The 27,685-nt window shown below is 39.4% G+C and overlaps 1 protein-coding gene and 1 long non-coding RNA gene across 9 annotated transcripts in view; one reads left to right on the top strand and one right to left on the bottom strand.

Annotated features, from left to right (window-relative positions):
• NFYA (nuclear transcription factor Y subunit alpha) overlaps nt 1–26,053 on the top strand; it is a 26,563-nt gene extending 510 nt beyond the window's left edge. Inside the window, exons 2-11 of one of the 8 annotated variants that reach the window (XM_021676098.2) lie at nt 2,046–3,137; nt 5,875–6,010; nt 7,694–7,780; nt 10,616–10,762; nt 16,441–16,572; nt 17,045–17,150; nt 18,369–18,535; nt 19,739–19,912; nt 21,339–21,440; nt 24,410–26,053. In XM_021676098.2, coding sequence (XP_021531773.1) covers nt 5,936–6,010; nt 7,694–7,780; nt 10,616–10,762; nt 16,441–16,572; nt 17,045–17,150; nt 18,369–18,535; nt 19,739–19,912; nt 21,339–21,440; nt 24,410–24,463 — 1,044 coding nt within the window. In that variant the 5' untranslated portion in view covers nt 2,046–3,137; nt 5,875–5,935 and the 3' untranslated portion in view covers nt 24,464–26,053. Of the gene's footprint in view, nt 1–920; nt 3,138–5,874; nt 6,011–7,693; nt 7,781–10,615; nt 10,763–16,440; nt 16,573–17,044; nt 17,151–18,368; nt 18,536–19,738; nt 19,913–21,338; nt 21,441–24,409 lie in introns of those variants that run through there. The other 7 variants (XM_064361068.1, XM_021676100.2, XM_012448576.2 and 4 more) reach the window with 7 other exon arrangements.
• Nucleotides 24,204–27,685, bottom strand: LOC135268377 (uncharacterized). The gene is made up of 2 exons (XR_010336728.1): nt 27,448–27,685; nt 24,204–26,088 (listed from the first exon to the last, which is right to left on the bottom strand). It is a non-coding gene; the product is annotated as an uncharacterized LOC135268377 (long non-coding RNA).

The following is a 27,685-nucleotide window of genomic DNA, read 5'->3' as shown; positions in this document are numbered from 1 at the left end:
AGAGGCCCAGGCGCCCGTCGAGCCCGGGGAGTCTAGCTGAGCCTAGCCGAGTGGGGCGGCCGGCAGCCCCGGCCCGGAGCCTGCGAGTGCCTCGGGGCACTCCCGCCCGAAGCCTGCAGGGGCCGCCCCGCGCGGGGATGGCACCCCCGGGAGCAGGCACGTTGGGGCCCCCGACCTTCGCAGAGTGCCAGGGCCAGTTGGGAATGCGTCCCCGTTTCCCGACTCTTAGGCCCAGGTTCTCAGGCCCCAGGCCTAGGGCCACGAATGGCCCTACACTAGGGGAGACGCGTTCCCTGGGCCTCCGCGATTTTCTCCTGGTCATTCTGGCTGCACACTTAAACCTGCCCTTGCACTCTCCACGCTTCGGCCCTTGGGACTGGAAGCCTCCCCCGGGCCCGCACCCCCCGCCCCCCGCGAGCCTGGTCCCTCTGTCTACAGCCCTTCTAGGTCGGAAGGAGAGGCCTGGAGAGGGTGCCCGTTGCGGCCGCGGGGTCCCAAGTGGGGCTGGCTAGGGGGCTGGCCCGCTCTCGCCTCGGAGCCCTAAGGGCCCGCCCCCGCAGTCTCCCTGGTGGGGAGTGGGGGCCGTTAGTTCGCCCACTCCCCCTGCTTCGCCGCGCGCCACCTCCCAGCCCGCTCCGCCCGAGTCTCCGGCCTGGCGCCGTTACCACCCCTTTTGGCTCGTCATTTCCTCTCCTCCCCGCCCCGTTCGCCGAAGCAGGACCGCACACCTCCGTCTTGGAGCCCAACCAAGCGGTCTCCCTTTCTTGCCCGGGCTGTAAGACCAGTCCTTTCGGTGCCTGGAACCTCACTCTTAGAAGATGGATAGCCCTGCGCATTCTTTTTCCCGGAGGCTGCACAACTTGCTTTTCATATTATTAGTTTTATCCACTGCTCATTTTGTGAATTATCCCTCCCTTGGGAATGTAGTACATTTTTTGGGGGGAGTGGGTCCTTTGTTTTTGCTTTCACCTTTCTATGTTACTTTTTGTCAGGTTTGACTCAGTCCACTCATCTCTTGGTTTATTTTATTCTGATACACTCTTATCCTGTGTTAACGTTTTCTCAGCAAATGTTTAGAAACTTTAACAGAGTGTTGTGGGAGTTTCCTTAGGTTGAGAGGTTGCTGTTGGCAACCAATTATCCAGCAGTTAGTATATGCCAGATATAATCCATGTGTTGGGGAAGGAATGCGTAGAGGTAAATAAGAACTGTGCCTACCTGATGGAAATTGACAGGTGAACAGATAGTTAATACCTGTTAGTGCTATAAAGGGGCCAAGTTCAGTGCTGTGAAGTATCAATGCGTGAGCTAGCCTCCGTGAAAAGCTTATCAGCGCTGCACTTTTGATTGGCCTTGAAGAATGATGGTAATTCTTCCGCAGATGGAAGAGCATTGCTTGCAGAAAAGCATGTGCTGAGGAAGCAAATTATACTGTTTGAGGCGGGAAGATGGGATAGGGAAGTGGGCAGTAGTAGTGATAGTTTAGGGGGGAAAACCCAGTTGGTAAACCACTTGTATGTGTTGCTAAGGAATATTTTGGAAACCGTTATTATTTTGTGTGGAGGTTCAAGTAGAAGGGATTTAGAACTATATTTTTTCCTAAGATTGAAAAAACGAGTTTCTGACTTGTTTTAATGTGTTCTGCTGAGTTCCTTGGGGAATTGGCTGAGTTCTTTGGGGAAGAAAAGGAGATTTGTCCTAGGACTCTAAAAATTATTTTTACTCCTGTGAATCTTCTGGTGCATTCTCTGGCACACAGAGGAGGTCTTTAGTATCTGGTGCTCATTTCTAAATTCACATTTAAGGTTATACAACTGGTAGGTTTCAGAAAATTCGTATTCCAGTGCTCTTTCATTACTAAAACTTTGGGGACAGGTTTTATTTTCACTTTTTAGGATGAGTTTTTTATTGTTGTTTCAGTCATTTTCTTACTTCATTTGATCATCACGTTATCCGCATTAGCAGATGAGACGATATGGCTTGAATAGTCTAAAAAATATTTATATTTGCCTTTGAAAAGTTTTTTTGTTTGTTTTTAGATACAGGGCTTTCCTCTATTATCCAGGCTGGAGTACAGTGACGCAATTATAGCTCACTGTAACTTGGAACTCCTGGGCTCAAGCCATCCTCCCATCTTGGTCTCCGAAAACATTGGGATTACAGGCATAAGCCACTGTGTCCTGGCCTGGAATAGACGATTTAACCTTAGGATTTAAAAATAGGTATGTCCTGGTCACTTCAAAACCACTAAATACTTTTGTTTGGCATCTTTCTAAAAAGCATTATAATCCAGTCACTTTTTTTGCTAAACACCTTTCAAATCTCCACCAATCTGCAGAATAATTTGTTTGCCTGGTATTTCGAGAGACAGGAGTTGGCCCGTAGCTTTTCTTCAGACATGGGACCTTTTAGTCTGCTGGTCACATGCTGAAATATTTCTGTTCTTGTTTTTATACTCTCTTGATTTGTAGTACTTCACCTTCTTCCACATCATCACATAGCTAAATCTTTCTCTCACTTAAGACCAGTTCATCCTGCAGACAGACCTCTGATAGCAAAGAAAAAACAAAAACACTTCAAATAGTACCTTTTTTGTTTAAGCCTTGTTGACTTATCCCCTGCTGGAACAAATCTCTGTCCTCCAAATTCCTGTATTACTTTATCTCTTAGGATTCCAGTGTAGGTTTTCACTCCATTACTAAACTTAAAAACTCTTTGAAGTTAAGATCTTCCTCAGATATTTCTTTTTATTTTTAAAACCTTCAGAACAGTGTCTGGCACATGGTATGTAGTTAGTGGAGAGAAGTGCATTAGAAAGCTCCAATCCAGAAACTGATAGAATGATGAGAAAGCTGGACAGCCCTTTGTTGTAGTCTAGTCTTTTATCAAACATGTATCAGGACCCACTTGTTGAGTTGTGAAAGAAATTGAGCTAATGATGAGAATTTTTAAATAATAGAAGGTATCTGCCGTGATGATGGCTCATGACTATAATCCCAACACTTTGGGAGGCTGAGGTGGGAGAATCCTTTGAGCTCAGGAGTTTTAAGACCAGCCTGCCTAACAAAGGGAGACCCCCCTCTCTTAAAGAAAGAAAAAGAACAGAAAATATCAGAGTGCATCTTGTGTTGTTTAAGGTAAATACTGTTTCATGACCCTTTATTTCAGTTACATGTTTTATACATTATGTGTGTGCTGAGTTGTGATAATGAAATGTGTTTCTTACTAAGGGTTGTGATCAAAAAAGTTAAAAAGCTCCTGTTCTAGGCTTTGCCTGATAGTGATTAACTGTGGTAATCTTAGGGCTTTTCATATCCTTACACTACTAGTTGAGTTTCTGAAGGTTTTAGCTTTGGAGTGTGTGTGGGTCCACATAGAATGGGTTCCTAGTGAGTGGTTGGCTAAATTTCAGCTTTTGCACCTCGGGATAGTGGGGCAAAGAATTGCACTGAGAAGAGAATGCACTAGGAACACAATTTTCATGCTAGCCAGAATAAACACTCTTATTATTTATTCCTCTCTCTTTGAGGAAAAACCATTCAAAACTTTGTGTTAGGAACAAAAGCTAGACAGACTAAATCTGTCTAACTTAGTTTGTCATAATCTTGGGCAGAGGCACTTCAGGAAAGACTATCAGATTGTGTTGCAGTCTTGCTAACTAAAGCTCACAGTAGTAGGAACATAGGGATTTACTGAAACCAGTTACTTATAGCATTAACCATTAACAGTATCGATATCATGATACAGGCTAAATCACTTTGTCATTAATGTGAGAAAAAACTCCTGTTAGATTTGAAGCTGCATTCTTTTTTACTCTTCAAAGTATAGTAGATTTAAATATTGCTAAATTGGTTTATTTGTAAACCAATTTGATAACCAGGATAAACTAGTTAAGAAGAAAATCTGTGTGTTACATCTGTTAGTCATTATCATGTGCTTCAAGTTATATTCTTGTAAAGATGTAATCGTCTGGATATTAGTCAAGGAAAAAAATATCACACAAGAAGGAAATTTGGAGTGGGGAAGGCATTGAAACCTAAAAGACATTCCTTTCATGATCCTTATTTTTAAAGTAAGTTTATTGAGAGATAGTTTAGACACAACGTGTAATAATTTTAAGTATTTTGATGAGCTTTGGCAAATCTGTATACCTGTGCAACCACTACCACAATGAAGATATAAAACATTTTCATCACCCTACAACGTTCCTAATGCTCCATGCCAATCAGCTTCCCTCTTTCCTATCTCCCTGTATCCTCCACTCCCAAGGAATCACTGATCTATTTCCTGTCTCTAGATTACTGATGTCTTTTGGAGATTTTATATAAATGGAATCATATATATTCTTTTACATCATAATAAGTTTACAAACACAAATGTATTGTGTATTAGAGACAAAATAGAATTTAGAGAAGCCTGTCAGTGTCCCTAATAGACTCACAGTCTGGCTGAAAACCTGATTTTCTGTTCTGTACCCAGAATCTCTGAGGAGCAGACTTAGTAGTCAACCAATTCCAAAGAGACTGGTATAAAAAATAAGAAAACTAGTTGGCCAGTGTGGAATGAAAAATAACTACTGAGTTTATTTATGTTGCTGATTATATTTACTCCTTGTTGGCCAATCTATATGTAAATCCAAATTATAGCTAGAAATTTGCCTAGTGAGCATTCCACTAGAGCAAGAGCAGTGCTTTGGAGAACCATATGGCCACAAGTCATCTTGCTGTGATGACACAGCCTATTATTTATGGCTTATATATTCTTATATTGTATCCATTTTGGTTATGTAATGGGCTTAATTTTTATTTTGATTAAATTTTATTATATTTTTACCCAACATTCTGGTATAAGAATTTTCAAGTGTGCAGTGAAATCAAAGGAATTTGAAGATAAACACTGTATACCTGCCAGTTAGAGTCTATTATTAACATCTTACTATAATTGCCTTACCAGATATTTCTCCACCCATACATCCATTTTTCTTTTCTTTTTTTTAAAGCATTTCAAAGTAAATTTTAGATATCAATACACTTCTTTCTAAGTACTTGGACGTACACTTGCACATATTTTGATTTCTTCTTTCAGACTGTATTGAGAAACCTTACAAGTGATTAATTCCACCAGCATGTGTGGATTTATGTAGAGTAGTACTCTACTTTGCCATTATAATGAGCAGCTCAGTTAGGTCACATCATTTTATCATTTAGATATTGGAATTTATGAGGGTCTGGTGAAAAATTGGAGAGAAAGGACTATCTACGCTTTTGTTTATGTATCTGTTGTCCCTCCCATATTTCCAAGATGCATTGCCCATTTCTAATTTATATCATTTAAATTTTTTAACAAAGTCTTTATTAAATGTCTCAGATACCACTTCAGTTTATCTAATTGTGTCCTTATTTTTGAAAGTGGATCTTCAACTCTTAAAGTCTATGAGAAGGGTAAATTTTGCCTACCATATGTAGTGCACTTGAGTAACATGTTTGGAGGGAAGCAATTATGTGTTACAACTTAAAGAAGCTTTATTCTCTAGAGTATATGTGCAAACCTGAAAATCAGTGTTATATAGGCCTTGTATTAAAGTGATTTTGTAGCTTAATGAGTATCTCTAAGGTGTAGGTATTGCTCTGACAGTTTTGAAAGGTAAGATTGCCAATAAGAAATGACTGAAAGCATTTTAGAAACATGAAAATAGCATTATGTTATTATGATTGTTCCATGTAATCTTAGCTAAAAATGATAACTGAATATAAACATTTCCTATTATCCTGTTTTCCTGCAAATAAAGTACAGTGGTAAATTATCCAGGTTGATTGTCTGGTAAGGCCTTTATTGACAATCTCACTTTAGTTTCTTTCCCCACCTTTCTAATAGGAGTGTACCTCACAGCCTTCTAGGATCTCCAGAGTGGACAGGAATCTCACTTGGAGGGACCATGGAGCAGTATACAGCAAACAGCAATAGTTCGACAGAGCAGATTGTTGTCCAGGCAGGACAGATTCAGCAGCAGGTATGGAAGTAAAACTGCTTTAAACATTACATCAATGAAACTGATAACAGCACCCGTCAATTGGTTGGTGTGTTACCCAGGGGAATTATTTGAAAGGTACCAGATCTTGTGAAATATTGGGTCTGATGGCTTGTGCTGAAGTGCCATGTCCAGCCCATGACCACTTAGAATCTACTCTTCATGGGTGCCTGGTAATAGTAAATTGCGTCTTTTATCTCATTAAAAGTAAAAACGTCTAGTCTGGTTTTCAGATGGAAATTTGGACTTTTATTTTTTTTCTGGATTCTATTTGGTCTTTTTCTCTTCTTGTTTGAGCTTAACTTGTGATTTAGTAAGCCTTTGGCCACAATAGACAAACCAACATAGATTCCTAGAAATCTTCTGTTCTTTAATTTGGTCTGCCACATTTTTTTATTCAGAAAAGTTGTGGTTTAACATTAGGATAATATTTAGACAGCAATTCTTATAGATAAGCACATATTAGAAAGGAATTTCCTGCTGATGGTTTATTCCTAATTAATAGGTTGCCTTCTTGAATTTATACGCAGGTTACATTTTCTGATGCTTTATGCTTGGGTTTATTACAGTAAAACTTCACTTTTTTCCCACCCCTCAAAGAAAAGAAATTTATTATGCTTCTATTTGACCTTAGGCCAAGATTGATATTTTGGAAATACTTTGTTTTTGAAATGGAATTTAGCTAATACAGAAAATTAGTAGGGAGGGCAAAGGAAGTATCGATGATGAGTTGTTCCCATCTAATGATCAAAGGAAGGAGCTACTCTTAATGAAAAGACAAACTCCCTTGATAGCTTTCCCTTCCACACAGCTGCTGTGGCTCTGGCAGGTTCCTTCAACTACCTTTTTAGAGAAGGGGATTCCACAAAGGGCCCTCCATTCAGACCAGTGCCCTGGAGGGTGGGTTTTTATTCCTTCAGAATTTACTATTCGTGGATGTAAAATAAGGTTGAATCACTGAAAACATGGCCCTTAAAACAGTCCAGTTGGGTAGAAATAATATTAGTTTTGAAGTGGGGCATGCTGGTGCATGCCTGTAATCCCAGCTACTCTGGAGGTTGAGACAGAAAGGTTAGCTTAAGCCCGGTAATTCAAGACCAGCCTGTGCAAAACAGCAAGACCCCCATCTCAAAATAGGTAAATAAATAAAATTAAAAAAAAAAAATCATAGTTTTGGGTCATAAGAGCATTGACCACATGAAGATGATTTTGGTTCACAGTGATTAATTATTCCTCCTTTCTTGGTGATTGCATTTAAGCCCCAGAATTTTTTCATGGTAGTTTCAGGGCTATTAAAACCTAATCATTTTTTTCTTGTGAACTCATTAGAGGAGTTAAAAAGGGCATTAAATAATTGTGTAAGTAGAAGTATCAGATTCCCGTTTCTAGACGGAAAGATTGCATTACAAATCTTTGTGTTAATAATGACAACTATTTTGAGTTTTTGAGTCCCATTTTGAGGTCCACTCTGGAGGCAAAGGGCTAATATCTTTAATCCTACTACCTTCAACAAAACAGCTTCAATTTAGGAAGTCTGTACATTTTGAAAGTCCTGTGTAGGGTGGGGCTTCCCTCCCTCTCCTCCAAGAGGTAAGGCGATCTCATGTCTTGAACTACACATTTCCTTCCTGATATATTTCAAGCTCTTCCTGTTCCTGTTCTCAGCAGCAGGGTGGTGTCACTGCTGTGCAGTTGCAGACTGAGGCCCAGGTGGCATCCGCCTCAGGCCAGCAAGTCCAGACCCTCCAGGTAGTGGTACCCTCTCTGATTCTCTGTGAGCACTGCATGAACTTCTCCTCTCCTCATGTCTGGTGCTGTTTGTGTTAGGATCTCCAGTAGGAATGGCAAAGTCAGTTGCATGTCTTTGATGATGCTAACTTGTCTTTGAGGCTTATAAGATGCCAGTTTCCTAATGTTTTATGCCAAGTCATATAGATACCCCATATCAATTTTCTAAGAATTGGATTTGACTAGTGTGTTTCTTTGAAAATGCCTACAAAAGATACGATATAAGTGACAGGAATAAATTCTTAGAAGTGAATTAGAAACTCTGATCCAATTAATTGCATGGTAAAAATTTTGTATATTTTTGTTATAATGGAGAAGGAAATATATACATATATAGACACACATGACTATCTAGGCTAGGCTGTGCTTTATTTTTATTAAAGGGGCAACTCAACTGAAAAATTAGACTTGGCAAGGTTTATCTAAGCACTGAATCTTGTTAATCTCTTGTTAACTGCTATTGTTTCCACTACCTTTCCTGGAGAAATAGTGACCTGTCTTATTACTAGATCTGCAGAGACTACCCCAGATACCTCTTGGTTAGGCAGAAGCAGGATATACTTTTTGTAAGTCTTAGGTGTTAAAGCCACAGTGATAATTCTTGGTTAATCAGTACAGTTCCTTAACATGGTATATGGCTAAGTATCTTAAATTGGGTTATAATTTGGCCAGTTCCTATAAGAAATAGGAGTAGGAGCACTTGTCTACTCTGTGTATGTAGGTTACTTTTATTAAAATGACTATATTTTCGAGAAATTGGCAAGATTTGGGTACCCTACTTTTTCCCTCCATTGAATTGGAAATGATTCAAAGTAGAATCTAGAATGTAGAACCGGCATCTCACTTTATTGGTAGTGCTGCTAAGCATCCTGCAGATAACTACCTCTTATTGTCATCATTTCATTTTATCCTTTCAGTCCCACCCCTACCCCTGCCACCAATAGTGTTTGGTAATGATGTACAGCCAACTTTGAATATAAATTGAGCTGAAAGAAACCGACCTTGTAGGCACTCCAAAACTGTATTCAAATCTCACAGTCCAACAGCTTGTTAATGTTTTTCATGCTTGTTTCATCTTACTCATATATAAAACAGTATTTTGGATTGTCATTAACCCCTTGTGGAATAGGAATGTAACATGCTCTTAACTGTATGGCTTCTTGTTTGATGCATGTGTCTTTGTAATCATTTTTCTGTTGCAAACACAGTGAGCTCTTTCGAGTATCAAATCATTTATCATGTGAACAAATAGCACATCAGTGGGGGAGGAAATTAAGATGATGAATAGATTAAAAATTATTAATAGTTGTATCTTAAAACTTGTGTCTCCTACCTACATAGATTTTATTTAAAAGAAGTGGAAACACTTTATGGAAATAATAGGAACCTTTCCTCTAGGGATCTCATTATTTGGAGAGAATTTTAAATAGTTATTGGTTATTCATGCTATATGTATTCTGAGAAATCTTTCTTGATACAGACTATGCAAGCATTGTTGTAGCAAAGGGAATTTGATTTGGAATGAGGAAATAAGGGAAGGAGATAGCATGAGAAAGTCAGGCTGTAAAGTTCTTAAAAAAGTAAAGGTTCTCAATGGACAGTTTAACAAAACCTAGGATTTCAGTGTTCCTGGTGATTCTAATACATTAGTGGTGGCGGCAGTGGTGCTGGTGGTGGTGGTGATTGTAGGGAAGATCTTACTATCTAACCTACTCATCTAGGACAGAATGATCTTTTAACTAATTGTTGTTATTTGCACATACTTTCACTATCATTGTGTGAATATTTCAGTCATGAATATTCTCTTGTTTTACAAGTAATTTCTGTCAAAACAGATAGAGTCTGAAAGTGAAAGTTTTGGACCATTCCATGGATCATTACAGTTTACTTCTAAAGCATTTTTAAAGTGCTTCCAGAAAGCATTTTATTAGGTATTTTTGTACTGGGACTCAAGATGTGACAGAGCACTTGTAGTGACCTGGCTCCTACAGTAGTCTGTGTACTCATAGGAGCTTGAAGTTTGAACACTTGACTGCTCTGTGTAATTTCAATATTTGTTGTTGCTTCTGATAAAGCTAAAATAACCATGTTGATATAACAGAGGCCAGTGTGAGGAATTCCACCATAGAGACTACAAACTGACCAGAAAGTATTTTTAGGAAATCTTTAGTAGTGGGCTCTTTCAACAACAAACATATCTAGAATTCACAGAGTAAAATGAGCAGGGTAAAGGTATACGTTTGACATTTCATTTTAGCTTGAGAGAGACTATAGGGAGAAAAGGGTCATCCTCTACATAAGCTTCCTTCCAGAGCTGCCTGCTGTCCAGCCTCTTAGAGTCATTGCTTGGTAGAGTGATTTACTTGCTTCACTTTATTTAGAATTTGTACTCAACCACCATCACCACCATCACCTCTCCCTCTCATTGCCTCCTCTCTCAGCCGTCACTAGAGACCATTCCTGGATTGGTTTAAACAGGCAACTAACCTTGCCATTATGATTGAATGTTTGTCAGGGATTTAGCCCATGTTCAGTGACAAATGCCTTATATCTATTGAGACTTCTCAAAGACTCTGGATATACTCCATTATGTCTGACCTTCAAGTATTGAAATTGGCATTTAGAAACAGATATCATAGATACTTAAAAATAACTCAAGGACTTTAAGACATACTTTCTTAGTGTCTTTTCTACCTTTTCCTTCTCTAGCAAGGCAGAATAATAGTTCCAGTGATTTTCTTTTGGTAAAAACCATTTTGTATCTTATGTTATTTCATTGTTCTTGTTATTTCATTCTAGGTCCAAGGGCAGCCATTAATGGTGCAGGTCAGTGGAGGCCAGCTAATCACATCAACTGGCCAACCCATCATGGTCCAGGCTGTCCCTGGTGGACAAGGTCAAACCATCATGCAAGTACCTGTTTCTGGAACACAGGGTTTGCAGCAGGTGAGTAGTATTAAAAAATGTTGAGCAATATATCAGATGAGAGGTTTCAAAGAATAGATTGTTACAAACTGATAATTGATGTTGCATTTAACTGCTTCCTTACCACCCACATTTTGCATTTAGTTGATTTTCTGCTTTTGTAGTACCAGTGATACAAACTAGAACTATGCAGAAATTGGACAGCTCCAGTAAAGACTAAGATATTAGGCATGATATTGAATTGCTATAAAGTATGTAAAGAGATTAGAATCTAGTTTATAGTATATTTTATTTTAAAAGAGGCAAAAATGAATATTCTTAGAAAGTTAGAAAAATAACAAAATGAGCAAAAAGTGTGTCAATTAAGTAGAAAACTGACGTATAGAAAGGGTAAATAAAATCTAGATTGTTTAACCAGACCAATAAAACAGGTAAATCCAGTTGAAAGACGGATTGAGAAACACAAAAGTAAGCAAAGATGTAGAAGAGATTAAAGGAAGGCCCGGCGGGGTGGCTCACACCTGTAATCCCAGCAACTGGGGAGGCCGAGGCAGGTGGATCGCTTGAGACCAGGAGTTGAAGACCAGCCTGGCCAACAGGACAAAACCCAATCTCTACTAAAAATACAAAAAACTGGTGTGGTGGGCACATACCTGTAATCCCAGCTACTCGGGAGGTAGAAGCATGAGATCTCTTGAACCTGGGAGGCGGAGGTTGCAGTAAGCCAAGATTGTGCCACTGCACTCCAGCCTGGGCATCAGAGGAAGATTCTGTCTCAAAAAAAAAAAAGAAGAGATTAAAGGAAATAGTGGAAATGTTACATACAACGCTGTGGCAAAACAAAAAGAGTCACTATATCCACTGCTAGGATAGATATAGAGAAAAAGAATCATTATTTTTGGTAATTTCAAACTGTGAAGTTATTTGGGAAAGGCATCTCACTATCTGTTAAATACAGTGAACACTTGAGCTAGCAGTTACACTTCTGAGAATCTATCCTATAGGAAGAAAAGCATCAGTACTAGGGAGAAATTACAAAGACACTTGTCATAGCATTGTACTAGCAAACAATAAAATTGTAATCTGAGTGTCCATTAATAGAATAAGGAAATGGTTGGAATAAATCATAATATATTCACATATGGACTACTGCATCATTTATTAAGAAATGAACTATGGGCTGGGTGTGGTAGCTCATGCCTGTAATCGTAGCACTTTGGGAGGCTGAGGCAGGTGGATCACCTGAGGTCAGGAGTTCAAGACCAGCCTGACCAACATGGAGAAACTGCGTCTCTACTAAAAAAAATTAGCTGGGCATGGTGGCACATGCTTGTAATCCCAGCTACTCGGGAGGCTGAGGCAGGAGAATCGCTTGAACTCGGGAGGCAGAGGTTGTGGTGAGATTGTGCCATTGCACTCCAGCTGGGTAACAAGAGCGAAACTCCGTCTCAAAAAAAAAAAAAAAAAATGAAATGAACTATTGATGTGGGTGGGTTAATATTGAAATAGTGAAAATAATTTGCAGAGAAATAGTATGTGATCTCATCTTTGTAATTCATAACCAAACCCCCATGAGTGTATGTTTATAGGCATGGAAAAGGGAGTATGAGGGAGAACTATTAGCTTTTTGCTCTATGTGAATCTTTATACTGTTTCAATAGTTATAGCAACCACATTAATGTCTTAATTTTCTGGAGGAATTTCAGTTGAAAAAAGCAGCCACGATCACACTGCTTATAAATCAAACTTGTACTTTTTATGTATTCTCTTGTATTTTTAGCATAATTTTTTGGCATAATTGTACCATGCATGTGAGGTTGTTACGCTGTTGTTGTTGTTGTTGTTTTTAATTCTTTCATAATGTTCAGTCAACTTGATGAATCAGAATTTCAAATTTATAAAATACAGTTAAGGATTTTGGTTTTCATTTGCTTCTGTTGGTAAACATACTTGGGCATGATAGTTTTATTTTTTAATTGAATTCTCAGGGTAATTTCTTTGGATTGGGGATTGCTTGGCAAAGGGTAAGAGCATGTTTGAGCCCATTAGCATATTTTTGCCAAGATAGAATTATAGTTGGGATTAAAAATAGTTTTTCCATTTCCCCATGCATAAATATATGAGGCTTTAAATATCTTCTCAGCATGTGCTTTCCTCGATTTCCCATTGCTACATCCTTTCTGTTCCTCTGTCTTTGCTTTTGTTCTTCTCTCCAGCCCTGCTTGCTGCGCCGCCTTCTCCACTGTTCAGTAGAGACAGTGTGGTATAGTTAGAAACAGTATACTGTGAGTGTAGTGATCCAGCTTTCATCAACAGGTCTGCCATTAAACAAGCATTCTAATCTTGGCCAAGTTATTTAATTATCTGTTTGCTCATCCAAAAATAAAATTTATATGAGATGACATCTAGGGTTCATTCTAGCTCTAAATTCTGTGATTTGTATAGGGTTTTATTTTGCTATAAGGAACCTTGAAAGAGTTGTTTATTTTATTTCCCTGCTTCCAAGTAGGGCTATAACTAACCAGGCAGAAAAAAATATATTCTGTTACATAAATAAAGCTCTAGGTGAGATTCCATAGCCTACCTTATAACGCTTAAGGCTTTAATCCCCTATATATAAGACTTTTTTTTCTCATTGTGTTCTTTGAGTAGCCATTTGTTAAAGAAGAGTACTTCTTAACCTTTTTTGAAGTGTATTGTCCATCTTAGAATCCTAACCCTGTAAGAAGAAGTACGAACGTCCAGTCACATGGAAAATTCTACATGTAATTTTAGATTAAGATCCTTGGCCTGAGAAAGACACTGGAACCAGAAAGACAGCCAAGAAACAGAAGAATTTTGGAAGTTGGCATATAATTAAAGTGGTGTAAACTTCAGTGAAGAAATGGCTGAAGAATGATACAGAAAAAAATTTCCACCTCATACTGTATTTTTTAAAATATTGGCTAGATAGATTAAAGATCTAAATGTAGAAAAGCAAACTTAGAAAATTCAAAAGAAAATATTGGAGAATTTTTTATGCTATAGAGAAGGATTTCTTAAAAACAAATTGACTTAACTACTTTAAAACATGCATTGAAATATAAAAGTAAAGAAGGTGAAGACTTGGAAAAGATATTTTAAATACATATTACTGAGTTTGTATTCAGAATACGTATAAATAACTTTTATGTATTTATACAAAAGTAGAAAATGGTCAAAGAAATGAATAGATGGATGTGGAAATCCTAATAGCCAATATAAACTCAGAAATGAAATAGGTTCACATAACCAGATAAATTTGCTTACTTATTTATTTGCTAGTACTTTCTGATTGCTAATTATGAGCTAAGTATTTGGAAAAAATAATTAAGAAAACCTAGGCAATCTATCCCCTAACAAAGGAGGATGAATGTCGCTAAGACATGGAACCCATTGACCTGTTTTTTCACCTTCATTTTATTAGTAGTCCTTTTTCCTATCAACTGGTAGATTTTGTGATAACTTAAGGTTCCAAGCATGTTCTCTCCTGACCATGCTGGTCCAAGTTGAAATTATGGATGAAAAGCGACCTGGCTATAAAAGTCTATCTTTCTGAAAGTATCCTCCTTCCAAACTGCCACCTCTGTTGGAGCAATGCTCAAATAAAAAAAAAGTTTGTTGATGGAATGAATGATTAAAGAAATAAAGAGAAGGGAGATGAAGGGGCTTTGGGAGAAAACCTCGTTGAGTAGCCATGTATTCTGACTTTTAAGTTTGGGAGGTAGTTTTGAATATAAAATACTAGAAATTTTGAGCTGTAGGGTCTTCCTAACTGCTTTCTCTTTAGAGCTTAAAAAAAAATGTGTCCACTAGTTAATGTGAAAATAGAATTTTGTACACCCAGCATTTAAAGGGTTGTATTGCAGTTTTTTAGTTCCAAAATTTTAGAGAAATATTTTTTAAGCTTCTCGTCAGGTTTCTGATAATACTCCTAATAAACTGGCTATAGCCATTTAAAAAAGAAAGAAGATAGATTTGAACAGCACATGATCACTTGCTTTCCATAATTGCTATCTAAGGTTTAGCTATCCAATCCTAGGACCAAATAGGAGATACAAACTAAATCAACAAAAATTTGACAAACATTAATGACAGTAGTGAGTATTGGTGAGGTTATTGGAAACTAATAGGAGGAATATAATCTGTCACATTGCCTTAATTATCTATTACTGCATAACAAATTGTCCTAGAAGTTAGCAGCTTAAAATAACAAACATTTGGCCAGGCATGGTGGCTCAAGCCTGTAATCCCAGCACTTTGGGAGGCCGAGGCGGGTGGCTCACGAAGTCAAGAGATCGAGACCATCCTGGTCAACATGGTGAAACCCTGTCTCTACTAAAGATACAAAAAATTAGCTGGGCATGGTGGCGCGTGCCTGTAATCCCAGCTACTCAGGAGGCTGAGGCAGGAGAATTGCCTGAACCCAGGAGGTGGAGGTTGCAGTGAGCCGAGATCGCGCCATTGCACTCCAGCCTGGGTAACGAGCGAAACTCCGTCTCAAAAAACAAACAAACAAACAAACAAAAAAAACACACATTTATTTTACAGTTTCTGTGAGTTAGGAATCCTGGCACAGCTTTGTTGCGTTCTTTCAAGGTCTTTCTCAAGGCCCTTATTAAGGTGTTGTCCTGAGCTGCAGTCACATTTGACTAGGGTAGAATACATTTTGGATTTTTTGTTTGTTTTTTTTGAGACAGTTATTCACTGTTGCCTAGGCTGGAGTGTAGTGGTACGGATCTTGGCTCACTGCAACCCTGCAACCTCTGCCTCCCAGTCTCTAGTGATCCTTCCACCTCAGTTCCCCAAGTAGCTGAGATCACAGGCATGTGCTACTATGCCTGGATAATTTTTATATTTTTCAGTAGTTACGGGGTTTTGCCATATTGCCCAGGCTGGTCTCGAACTCCTGATGGGATCTGCTCACCTCAGCCTCCCAGAGTGCTGGGATTACAGGTGTGAGCCATTGTGCCTAGCTGTCAACATTTTTAATATATTCATTATTTCCTCTGTAAAGAAGTACTTCATCATTCACCAAAATGACACGGTTAAAAAATAATAGTAAAAATACTTCACGGTGTTTTTTTGTTTGTTTAATTTTTTTTGAGACAAGAGTCCTACTCTTTCGCCCAGGCTGGAGTGCAGTGGTGCATTCTTGGCTCACTGCAACCTCTGCCTCCGGTTCAAGTTTGTCTCCTGCCTCAGTCTCCCAAGTAGCTGGGATTACAGGAGTGCACCATCATGCCTGGCTAATGTTTGTATTTTTAGTAGAGATGGGGGTTTCACCATGTTGGCCAAGTTCGTCTCTAACTCCTGACCTGAAGTGATCCCCCACCTTGGCCTCCCAAAATGCTGGGATTACAAGTGTGAGTCACAATTTCCGGCCAAGAGTGTATTTTAAATATACATGCTTTTCAATATATGTAATCATGCCACTGCTATCTTTTGTAAAAACTGACATTGATTTCTTAATATGAGGTATCCAGACAGTGTTTGAAATTCCCTGATTGTTTCATAAATGGAAAATAACTTATCTCTACTTCATAATCAAGGGCAGAGCAGGATTTCTTTTTTCTTCAGAACATTTTCTGCTTTCTAGAGAAATGTGGATAACTCTCGGGCACCGAAGGAGACCAGTGTCAGTAGATTACAATCCCTTTTTTTAATGTTCTCTTCTGCAGATACAGTTGGTCCCACCTGGACAGATCCAGATCCAAGGTGGACAGGCTGTTCAGGTGCAGGGCCAGCAGGGCCAGACCCAGCAGATCATCATCCAGCAGCCCCAGACGGCCGTGACTGCTGGCCAGACTCAGGTAATTCCACTAGCTTTGTCACGAAGGAACACAACTGATTTGGAAGAGTCACATATTTCATGTATAGTAAAAAAGGGATGATCACCATTAAAAAAACAATTTTTTTTGGCCTGGCACTATGGCTCACGCCTGTAATCCCAGCACTTTGGGAGGCCGAGGCAGGCGGATCACCAGGTCAAGAGATCAAGACCATCCTAGCCAACATGGTGAAATCCCATCTTTACTAAAAATATGAAAATTAGGGGGGGCGTGGTGGCACATGCCTGTAATCTCAGCTACTCAGGAGGCTGAGGCAGGAGAACTGCTTGAACCTGGGCAGTGGAGGTTGCAGTGAGCCTAGATCACACCACTGCACTCCATCCTGGCAACAGAGCGGACTCTGTCTTAAAAAAAAAAAAAAGGACTACATGGTTCTTTTCTTTGTTAGTATCTTTGGGATCTATTGAATTGTGTCATTATTTATTTCCTCCAGACACAGCAGCAGATTGCTGTCCAGGGACAGCAAGTGGCACAGACTGCTGAAGGGCAGACCATTGTCTATCAGCCAGTTAATGCAGATGGCACCATTCTCCAGCAAGGTAAGTGTACCCATAAGTTTCCCTACGACTTCTTGGGGCAACTTTTTTGTCCCTTAGGCAGCTGACATCTTTAGAATTTTAGTGGTGAACTTGACACCACATACGTTTTGGACAAAAAAAAAAAAGGTTTCCTCTAGCTCTCCAATGATTGTTGGTTTTTTGTTACCATCCATGACCAACAGTGATTCCATGTGTAGGAGTTCCTACAGTGGCTGTTAATCTAGGGATTGTGTAAGCATTTAGGGAAGAAGTATTTCTAAATAGAAGATTAGAAATAGAGAGTTTATTAGTAAAGAGAAATAGATCAAAAATCAGGTTGGCTTTAGAGTGCTATTGCAGCTTATGTTTTTTTTCTGGGTCACTCGATTTCCTTATATGACTACATATATACAGCACTTTTACTAAGAAGAGTTGTCAAAGACCCTCCAGTCTAGTAAGAGAGACATGTGAACAAATAAATACAATTCAGGGCCCTCGCAGAAGTATGTTCTAGAAATAGATAATGTAAATAATGGAGAGATCTGTTCGGCCTGGGAGCAGGAGTGCACAAACTGAACTTGAAGGCTTTTAAAAGCACCTGTTAGTCAAATAGTTAAATCAAAAAAGGACATCTTTGTTAGATTCCATGACTTTGTGATTGAAAATTTGCAATATACAAGGTCCAGAGAGTGCAGTAACTATATGCTCTTGTTTAATTCAGGGGAGGCCCTGAGCTGTATTGAGCCCAGGCAAGAGCTCAAACAGAATGATGAACAAATCCTCAAGTGCCGCTGTTGATAGTTGGGGGACTTGGAATGCTTGGTTTAATTTTAAGTTTTAATACTACAACTGACTCATTGTCAGTTTGAGATAAAGTATAAGTTTATAAAATATCTGTCCTGAAGCAGATTGCTCATATGTCCAAGAGCAATAGGTATAGCTAGTCAGGCTGACCTATAGAAGATGAGGCCTCCAAACCTTTTCACCTTTTGAAAACTGCTAAGGACAGAGTTACTCACAACTGGGATCTAGACACTTAATAGAATTTCAGATATTGTGATTACTTGGATTATATGTAGCACACCAGAGTGAGAGAGTACTTTTTCTCCCTTTGTGTTTTTCAGTGTGTTTTGCCAGGATGAATGAATGTGTACCAGATAGAAGAGGGACTAACTGTGTTCCCTTCTTTCTGTTCTGTGTGCCTGTTTTTTGTTTGTTTTATGTTTTGTTTTCTTAAAGTTACAGTCCCTGTTTCAGGCATGATCACTATCCCAGCAGCCAGTTTGGCAGGCGCACAGATTGTTCAGACAGGAGCCAATACCAACACAACCAGCAGTGGGCAAGGGACTGTCACTGTGACACTACCAGTGGCGGGCAATGTGGTCAATTCAGGAGGAATGGTCATGGTAAGAAAATGTATTATTCAGCTTTGTCTTTGAAATTTTCTTGAACATGCAACTTGATGCCTCGTAAAATCTGTTTATTATACTGACCTCTTGGGATCGAGATTGATCCTTAGGGCACTTCAGTAATCTACTTTTACAATAACATTATGACAAACCATAATTCATCCTGAGCACCTATTATGTGCTAGGGACTAGTCTAGATGCTGGAAATAAAGCAATGGATAAACAGTGATTTTATGCAATTCTTTTCAGAATTCAAATAATGAAGGGAAGAATATACTAATCTTTGAGAATTGGAAAGTAGTATTGTCCATGATGGATGAAATAAGAAAGAAGCTAAAAGTTAGAAAGATTGTAATTGATAGAGAAACAAAAAAAAAATGTGTGATGTAAATGTATTGGGAAGATACGAAGAGTTGGGTGGTGTGAGTGAAAGCTAAATCCTCATGTCAAAATGGGATGTTAAATGCATAAATTAAGAATGAGTAACGGAAGTCTGGACATAGTAAAGGAAGCTATGAAAAGAAACAGAACAAAGCCTGACTCAGTGGCATGCACCTATAGTCCTAGCTACTTGGGAGGCTAAAGGAGGAAGATGGCTTAAGTCCAGGAGTTTGAGCTCAGCCTGGGCAACATAGAGAGACCTTGTCTCTACTAACTAAATGATAAATAATTTTTAGAAAAGAATCAATATAGTTATTCAAAGTGGTTATAGTTTGGAAAGAGCTGTGGGGTACAGGCATCTGTTACTTGTTTTCACATACATTTAGTACAGTGTTTTCTTGGTGTTTTTAAAGAAAAAATAGGATTGAATTATAAGTTAACTATTAAATTATTTTTATAAATATAGACATTTAGTAGCACCGGGTCTATATATTTTTGTGCTGTTTTCTGTATTATGACTACTATTCCTGACCATTAGATGGCAGCAGAAATATCTAGAGCCACAGGTGGACATGAATTTGGGCATGGTTATATTGTTTCTCAAGGTGGCGCCTGAACCCCCTATGACATAGTATCTGGGGTGTTTGTTTAAAGTGCAGATCTTTAGTGTAAATTTCTCCAGGGATCTGCATTTACCCAAGTACCCTCTAAAAGTTACTTTTTGTGGCATTTAGAAAAGAATGGATGAAGAGGAACCAAAAACTGTTTCTATGTCCATACTTCATGCCATCAACAAGCTCTGGTTTTCTGTTCACACAGATGGTTCCTGGGGCTGGCTCTGTGCCTGCTATCCAAAGAATCCCTCTACCTGGAGCAGAGATGCTTGAAGAAGAGCCTCTCTATGTGAATGCCAAACAATACCACCGTATTCTTAAGAGGAGGCAAGCCCGGGCTAAACTAGAGGCAGAAGGGAAAATTCCAAAGGAGAGGAGGGTATGTATAACATTGCGAAGGACATAGGAGAGGAGAATAGCAGAGTTCTACTTTTGAAATTATCTTTTATATGGCTTGAGTGCCTTCCAAACAATTGACGTTAGGTACTTGTTATCTCTGGTAAGAGTTAGCATTTGTTATTACTGTATGTAACTGCAGTTGTAACAACAAAAACAAACTGGCTTAAGTAAGATTTTATTCCTTTTCATACATAAAAGTAGAGCAGAGATAAATTATCCTGGACTGATAGCACATTTTCACAGTTCTCAAGACCTGTTTCACTGCTCGAATATTGCTAGCAATTCTCCTGCCTCAGCCTCCTGAGTAGCTGGGATTACAAGTGTGTCCCACCATGCCGGGCTAATTTTTGTGTTTTTTTTTTTTGAGACACAGTCTCGCTCTGTCGCCAGGCACCAGGCTGGACTGCAGTGGCACAATCTCGGCTCACTGCAATCTCTGCCTCCTGGGTTCAAGCAATTCTGCCTCAGCCTCCCGAGTGGCTGGGACTACAGGTGCGCGCCACCACGCCTAGCTAATTTGTTTTGGTATTTTTTAGTAGAGACGGGGTTTCACCATGTTGGCCAGAATGGTCTCAATCTCTTGACCTCATGATCCGCCCGCCTCGGCCTCCCAAAGTGCTGGGATTACAGGCGTGAGCCACCGCGCCCAGCCAATTTTTATATTTTTAGTGGAGACGGAGTTTCACCGTGTTGGCCAGGCTGGTTTCGAACTCCTGACCTGAGGAGGTCCACTCAGCCTCAGGCTCCCAAAGTGCTAGGATTATAGGCGTCAGCCACCACACCTGGCCAGTTACCCTTTCTTACAAGGAAACTTTCAAGAAGTTCTGTACCTTACACTAGCCACAGTTAAGTTACCTGATCACACTTACATGCAGATAAGGCTAGGAAAGTCCAGCCAGGTGTGGTGGCAAATGCCTGTAGTCCTACTTGGGAGGCTAAGGTAGGAGAATCACATGAGCCTAGGAATTTCAGGCTGCCGTGATTCATGATCATGCCACTGCAGTCCAGCAGCGAGGGTGTCAGCATGAGACCCCATTTCTAAAATAATAATAATAAACTTTAATGCCAGGAAAGTCTTTACTGAACACTAATTTCCCCAAATGAAATTTGGCCTGTTGTTACAGCAGAAGGGAAGGATATATATTGGGAAGAAGTATAGGTGGTAATCTCTGTTATACTTTTTAAAATTCATGCTGTAAGCATTCACATTCTTACAGTAGTTATATATGGTTAGCCGTCTTACTAGGTGTTTTCTCCAAAGCTTTCATCATCATTCTAAGTCATAATTGTCCCTGTGGCTTTGATCCCAGTTGTCTTAAACTTTGGAGAATGGAATTTGTACACTAGATAACTGTGCTGGTTCTGGATGGTATTAATAGTTAAATGGTTTTTTTCTCTTGTTTTAGAAATACCTGCATGAGTCTCGGCACCGTCATGCCATGGCGCGGAAGCGTGGTGAAGGTGGACGATTTTTCTCTCCAAAGGAAAAGGATAGTCCCCATATGCAGGTAAAAAGACTTACACCTTTTATTTTTCTCTTTATTACCTTGTACTGACCTTGAGTTGAAGCCTTCAGCAGTGTCCTCTTGCTATGTTCATACTCTGGGACTACTCATATTCTCTAAACTGGATGCAATCTGTGTCTCTTTAGATTCTCTTTTATCCTAAAATCACTAGGCCAGGCATGGTGGCTCATGCCTGTAATCCCAACACTTTGGGAGATTGAGGTGGGAAGCCCAGGATTTGAAGACCAGCCTAGGAAACATGGCAAAACCCCATCTCTACAAAAAATACAAAAACTATGCAGGCCTGGTGATGCATGCCTATAGTCCCAGCTACTTGGCGGTTTGAGATGGGAGGATCGCTTGAGCCCAGAAGGTTGAGGCTACAGTGAACCAGGATGGCACCACTGTACTCCAGCCTGGGTGACAGAGTGAGACACTGTCTCAAAAAGAAAGAATACTAAAGGTTTTTAATCCAGTGGTCTTTCTTTGCTCTTCATCTTTATCAGTTATTACTGTTAATTCTTTCTAGAAAATTGCAGTTTTCTTAATTTTCAAGGAATAAGTTTTATTTTTATTGAACAAGTTTTATTACCCCATCACAAATATAATTCGAATGTTTACTTTTTTCCCTTCTGATGTGAGCCTGGTCTAATCCTCTCTTTGGCTTAGATTTATAAAATAGCTGCCTAATTTCCTTTCTTCTACTCTTGTCCCCCTGTAGCCTACTTGCCACATCTTAGTGTGATCTTTTTTCAATGTTTATCCTATCAGTCACTGTTCTGATCAAGCTCCTTCAAACCCCACCCTTTCCCATTTGCACTTGGACTGAAATCCCAAGTGCTTACTACCACAGCCAGCAAAGCCTTGCATGCTCCAGCTCCTGTCTACCTCTAACTTCATTTCTACTTCTTGGTCTCTGTGCTTTTGCTTACTGTTCATTGGTCTGTTTCCTGCCATGGGCCTTTGTCCTTAGAATTTTCAGTCTGTATCCCCTTTAACTGCATGTTTTTTCATGGCTATCTTCCTATCTACTAGATCTTAGTTTAATTAAATACCCTATCCTACCCTATCTAGACTAGGTCTCTTCTGTTTTTTTTAAAACATCTTGCTTTTCTTTTTTTGGGTGGAGGGAGGTAGGAGTTGCCCAAGCTGCAGGTATGATTATGGCTCACTGTAGCCTTGACCTCCCAGGCTCAAGTGATCCTCCCACTTTAGCCTTCCAAGTAGCTGGGATTATAGCCACATGCCACCATGCCCAGCTAATTTTGTACTTTTAGTAGAGACGGGGTTTCTCCATGTTGGTCAGCTGGTCTCGAACTCCTAGGCTCAATCGATCCTCCCACGTCAGCCTTCCGAAGTGCTAAGATTACAGGGACACACCATTGCACTTGGCCCTTTTCTTTACAGTGTAATAATAATTAAGTTTTTGAATTTTTTCAAGATTGTTTCCTTCACTAGACTGTAAGTTGTATAGAGCATAGAGAATTGTTTTGTTTTCTGTTGTATTTATTGAACTTAGTTCTATTTAAGTAAGTTGTATTTAATTTAGATGTATTTAATGGGTTTAATATCCAGTTCTGAGCCAAGCAATCAGTGTTTCATGAATTAATAGATTCCTCCCATTTACAGACACTTCATTCTATATGAACATCACATTCCACCTGCACTGTTGCAATATCCATCAAATTAATCTCCAGTTTCCTCTAACTGACCTTATATAGTACTGCCAGATGGTTATAAAACTGTTTTTTTTTTAAACTGCCAGTCCCCAGATCAAGGATACATACTATTAATAAATAGTTCCTTATTTCTTAACTGCATCAAATCTCAAACTATTTCTGTATATCATCTAAGCAACTTTGCTTTATCACCCCTCTCAGTAATCAAACTCGGTTTCCTCAGTGTCCCCACACATGAACACTAACAACTCTTTCAGTGCTATTAGTCTCACATGTAGTGTGAGAGCTCCTCCTTTCTCATTGCTATTCATTCATACAGTGTATGAATGTGGGCCTGCCAGATACAGGAGGGCATTGTGCCATGTGCTAAAAATATGATCTTGGTCAATTCAGCCTCTTTTATTTTTATCTGTAAAGTGGAATACTGTTGATACTTCTTCACAGGAATGTTGTAGGGATTTCATTCAGTAATCCACATTAGGCATCTATGTAGCGCCAATACCTAGTGCATGGTGAGTCCAGTAAATGCTAGTTACTGTTTTTGCTCATTGTTCAAGACCCAGTCTTCCATCTCCAGACGTCTTTCAGCTTTTTCTCAGATCCTCCCTACCAAGGCTTCAGAGCCTTGGTATGGGAGAACTAAAGGTGGTTCTTGCAGAATGTTGCACAAAGCTTCCAAGGATTTATTCTTAACACTGTAGGTCTTAAGTGAGAAACAGCATATAGAGTTCAATAGAAAGAAGATTTAAATGAGAGTCAAGAGTTGGAGGTTAGCCTTTGCTGGCTCCTAACTTTCTGACCCTAGTCCAGGCAAATCACTTTACCCATCTGGCCTTCAGATTTATCTGTAAAAAGAGTACATTAAAGTGTATAGATTCTAATGATTCTTTCCAGCTCTGCTAAGTACTCAGTATTTAAATGATGATCAAAAAACAATGACAAAAATACAGCATGACATGGTTTCTCTGGGTCTTTTCCTTAGCCACCTGAATACCCTTAACCCTTAAATATAGAGAACAACACAATATTCTTAGGAAAGAGATACACTAACAGTTCTGGAGTGTTTCGCCACGGAGTGCAAACCAGATTTAAAATTTTTAAGAATAAGGTTTATTGTCTCTTCTTTCCTAATGGGGCTGCACTCTAAGCCATGTATGCAGACTTAAGGTATATTACAAACCTTTGATTTACTTGGTAAAGTTGTGTGTATTCTCTTGAGGATAAGTAGTGAGAGCCATGAGTTCCTGTTGCTTTTGCAAAGGACTTTAATCATCATGTCATCTTTGTCTCTAGGATCCAAACCAAGCCGACGAAGAAGCAATGACACAGATCATCCGAGTGTCCTAACCCCAGGCTATGTGCTGGAGCTGATCAAGGTCCTGTTCCCCACCAGTTTCTCACTGTTCCAGGAAATCGATCAACTCATCCAGTGAGACATTGACGATCACATTCTGCCCTTTTCTACAGGACAGAAACCACTTAGTTTTTAATAAGTGGCTCAGTATTACAATTGCAGCGATGCCTGGCAAATTGAAGTTGCAAGCCTTTGTCTTACTCTTTCAGTCAGGACCTGTTTCACACTGTTGATGCCATTGACATTTCATGGATTCAGATGATGCAAGGAGACACACGCCAGCCCGCCAGCCCAGCAGTACATAAAGGACTTATGTTGACTGGTGAAGTCAGCTATCTCAGCAGGGAAGAACCTTCTGAACCAAAACTGCAGTCAGGAAAGTGGCAGCCCACTCCTTCCCATGGAATTTAGACAGCATTTATCCCTCTGGTAGGGGATCTCACATTGAGTAACTGAATGGATGCTTTGTATTCAGAGATGGCTTCCAGGCAAGGAAGTTCTATCTTGTGATAATGGAAACAATAAATTCCTGAGGTACATTCTTCTAATCTGTGGTAATAATAAGAATTTCTGTCTGCCCAGATGGTGGGTTGATATTTCTGAACTCAAGCCAAGAAAAAGCTAACTCTGGGATAGAATGATAAAAGACTGAAGCACTAAAAATATACATTGCTGAATCTCTTTTTCTAGCTTTGAAAAGTTGTGGTCTGCTTGTCCCTCTGTTGACTGGTCATCTGGACCATAGTACTTGCTGTGGCTACTTCTAAGACAATGTAGAGGGTATTGGACCTTGAAACTGCCTTTCCTAAGTAGAGAACAAGACTATTCAACAACTTCTTTACTGAAGCACTGAGGACATTTGTAGTAACTCCTAAAGGGAGAGCCAAACTAGAGATTTTCAATCATAGACTTTGGGAACTGCATTTGGGGAACTGAAAGGTTCATGTGTTTCAGCCTAGGAGGAGAGAGGGGGAGACGGAGAGAGTAGCATGTACACCCATACGTTATAGAGCGTAATTCTCCAGTAGATGGATACCTGGAATGGATCATTAAGATGAAGAGAGTAATTCACATTTACTCTAGAACCTTTAACAAGCACTGAAAGGAAGAAATCTGAGATTTGGTCCTTGACAATTTCTGGAAAGCACTGATCAGTCACGCTGTCACGGACAGAGTCCAGGTTACCCACTAGAGCTTGAAGTGGATGTTGGCTTCACTCCTGCAGCACAATGCTGGCCCTAGAAAGCAAGCATTCTCATTCTTCCCATGGCAGCTGATTCTTTGGTGCCAATTTTCATGTTTTCTCCATAGGCCTTTTGCAGAAAAGTTTTCTCATTGCATCCATAACTGTGAGAATAAACTGCAGACTAGAAATAGACATGCCTGCAGGGTCAGGAACTGGGCCATTGTTACCAGAATGGGTTGTGCCTCAAATTTATTTCTTTTCTAGATGGTGAACCCTGAGAGAACTAAGATATTTCAGAAGAGTTGGCTGTCTTCTCTGGAAACAAGGAAAACCCAGTAATTCTGAGGAATATTTGGTGTTAAATACCAAGAATAAAGATTAGGTCTTTCTTCTTTGACTTCAGCTTAACTGTATTAAGACAGGAAATAAGGCCTGTAAAAACACCACAAGAAGAGATCATTGTAATGATAGAAATAGAAGTACAGAGCTATGCAAAGGAAACAGGAAGTGAAATCTTCCCAGTCCCAGGGATCTGGTAATCTATCCAGGCTTCCAGATGTCAAAGTGCTGATCCTTTGGTAAGCTCACTAGAAACTTCTGGCTCTCTGTAAGAGTTTCAGATATTAAGGTTATTCAGTAAGTCCTAAGTTTTTCAGAGAATAGATTACTAACAATGAGGAATTTATATTCCTTAGTTAATTTAGAAGTCTAAGATGCAGAGTTCAGAAATTACTCAGATCTGACTAAGTGCTTAAGCCGCCAACAGTTATGCTATTTATTTGTGTCTAAGTTTGTACATAGTAATGCCAGCCTTGTTGCTGAATTTTTTATTTGTGGGTGGGGGGATGAGTTTGAATTTTGTTTTGTTTGAAATGCTTCAGTTGTCATTTTGTCATTGCATTTCAAATAGCTCATGACCCTTTTCTTGTGGTCACTTTAGCACACCATAGTAGCCCACAAAGTGGGGGTGCAGAGTATTGACGTTCAGATTTTTTCTTTGTTACTAGTTCTTTTATTCATTTTTATTTGTGACTCTAGTGATGACTTCACAGATGCAGAGTGAATGGATAAATGAATAATTGGTTTAATGCCTAGTTATGCCACTTGAGTGTTTTTTTTTTTTTTTTTTTTTGCAGGATAAATTTTAAGTGTATATATTTTAACTGCACTGGTACATTGAACATGTCAGTGTCTATACCACTGGACCAACAGAGCATTTTGTGGCTACAGGGTGCCTGATAATAATGTCTTGATTTTTCTTTGGGACTCAACTATATCAAAGGTTTTTCCCCTAGCAGTACTGGGGATACAGGTGATCGATCATTGATGTCATTGCAATTGTTATTTTTTAAAATAAATTTATAAAAACACCAAAAAGTAATTTGACTTTTGAAGAATCTGCAACTCCTAGGTTCTAGGCTGTGTTTCCAATGTTGAAATTGTGACCTCCACAGACAAGACATGTCTGCATGGGGATGGTGTCTCTGTAGGCAGTGTCAAACTTGTAATGTCTGGGCCTCTTGGCTTTTATCTCCCCTTAATTTCTTCCCCTGGCCCTTCCATTTTCTGTCACCTGCAGGCTGATCATACATTTGATGCTACTACTGAAAGTGTTTATCAAAATGTGATGAAGTAATTCCATGAGGAAAATTAGCCCTTATCACAAAAGCAGCCTTGATTAGGTGCTGTAGAAATTCAGATAGTGAAGATGTACTTTTTAGATTTTGTTATATTTCCCCAGAAGACCAACACAACACTTTTCTGATGGTTAAAAATCCACAGCATGCTCACCTTGTTACTGCCAGGAATCTAAGCAACAAAAACTAGACGCCTCCAATATGCCATTATCACACACAAGAGACAAACAGCCCGGGGGAAGCATTCATGATGAAACCAGTAGACCTGCCCTGGCAGCTAAAAGAGGAGAAACTCTCCTTGACAATGAAGGAAAGGGACTGACAATATTCGATAGCTTTAGTCAAACGGTACTTAAGGAAAAAACAGTTTGCCTTAGATTTATGTCAATGGA

Source organism: Aotus nancymaae, unplaced genomic scaffold (assembly GCF_030222135.1).
Source record: "Aotus nancymaae isolate 86718 unplaced genomic scaffold, 86718_ANA_hifiasm-v0.15.2.pri h1tg000040l, whole genome shotgun sequence".
In the NCBI taxonomy this organism is placed as follows: Eukaryota; Metazoa; Chordata; class Mammalia; order Primates; family Aotidae; genus Aotus; species Aotus nancymaae.
This window is presented reverse-complemented; position numbering and strand designations above follow the sequence as displayed.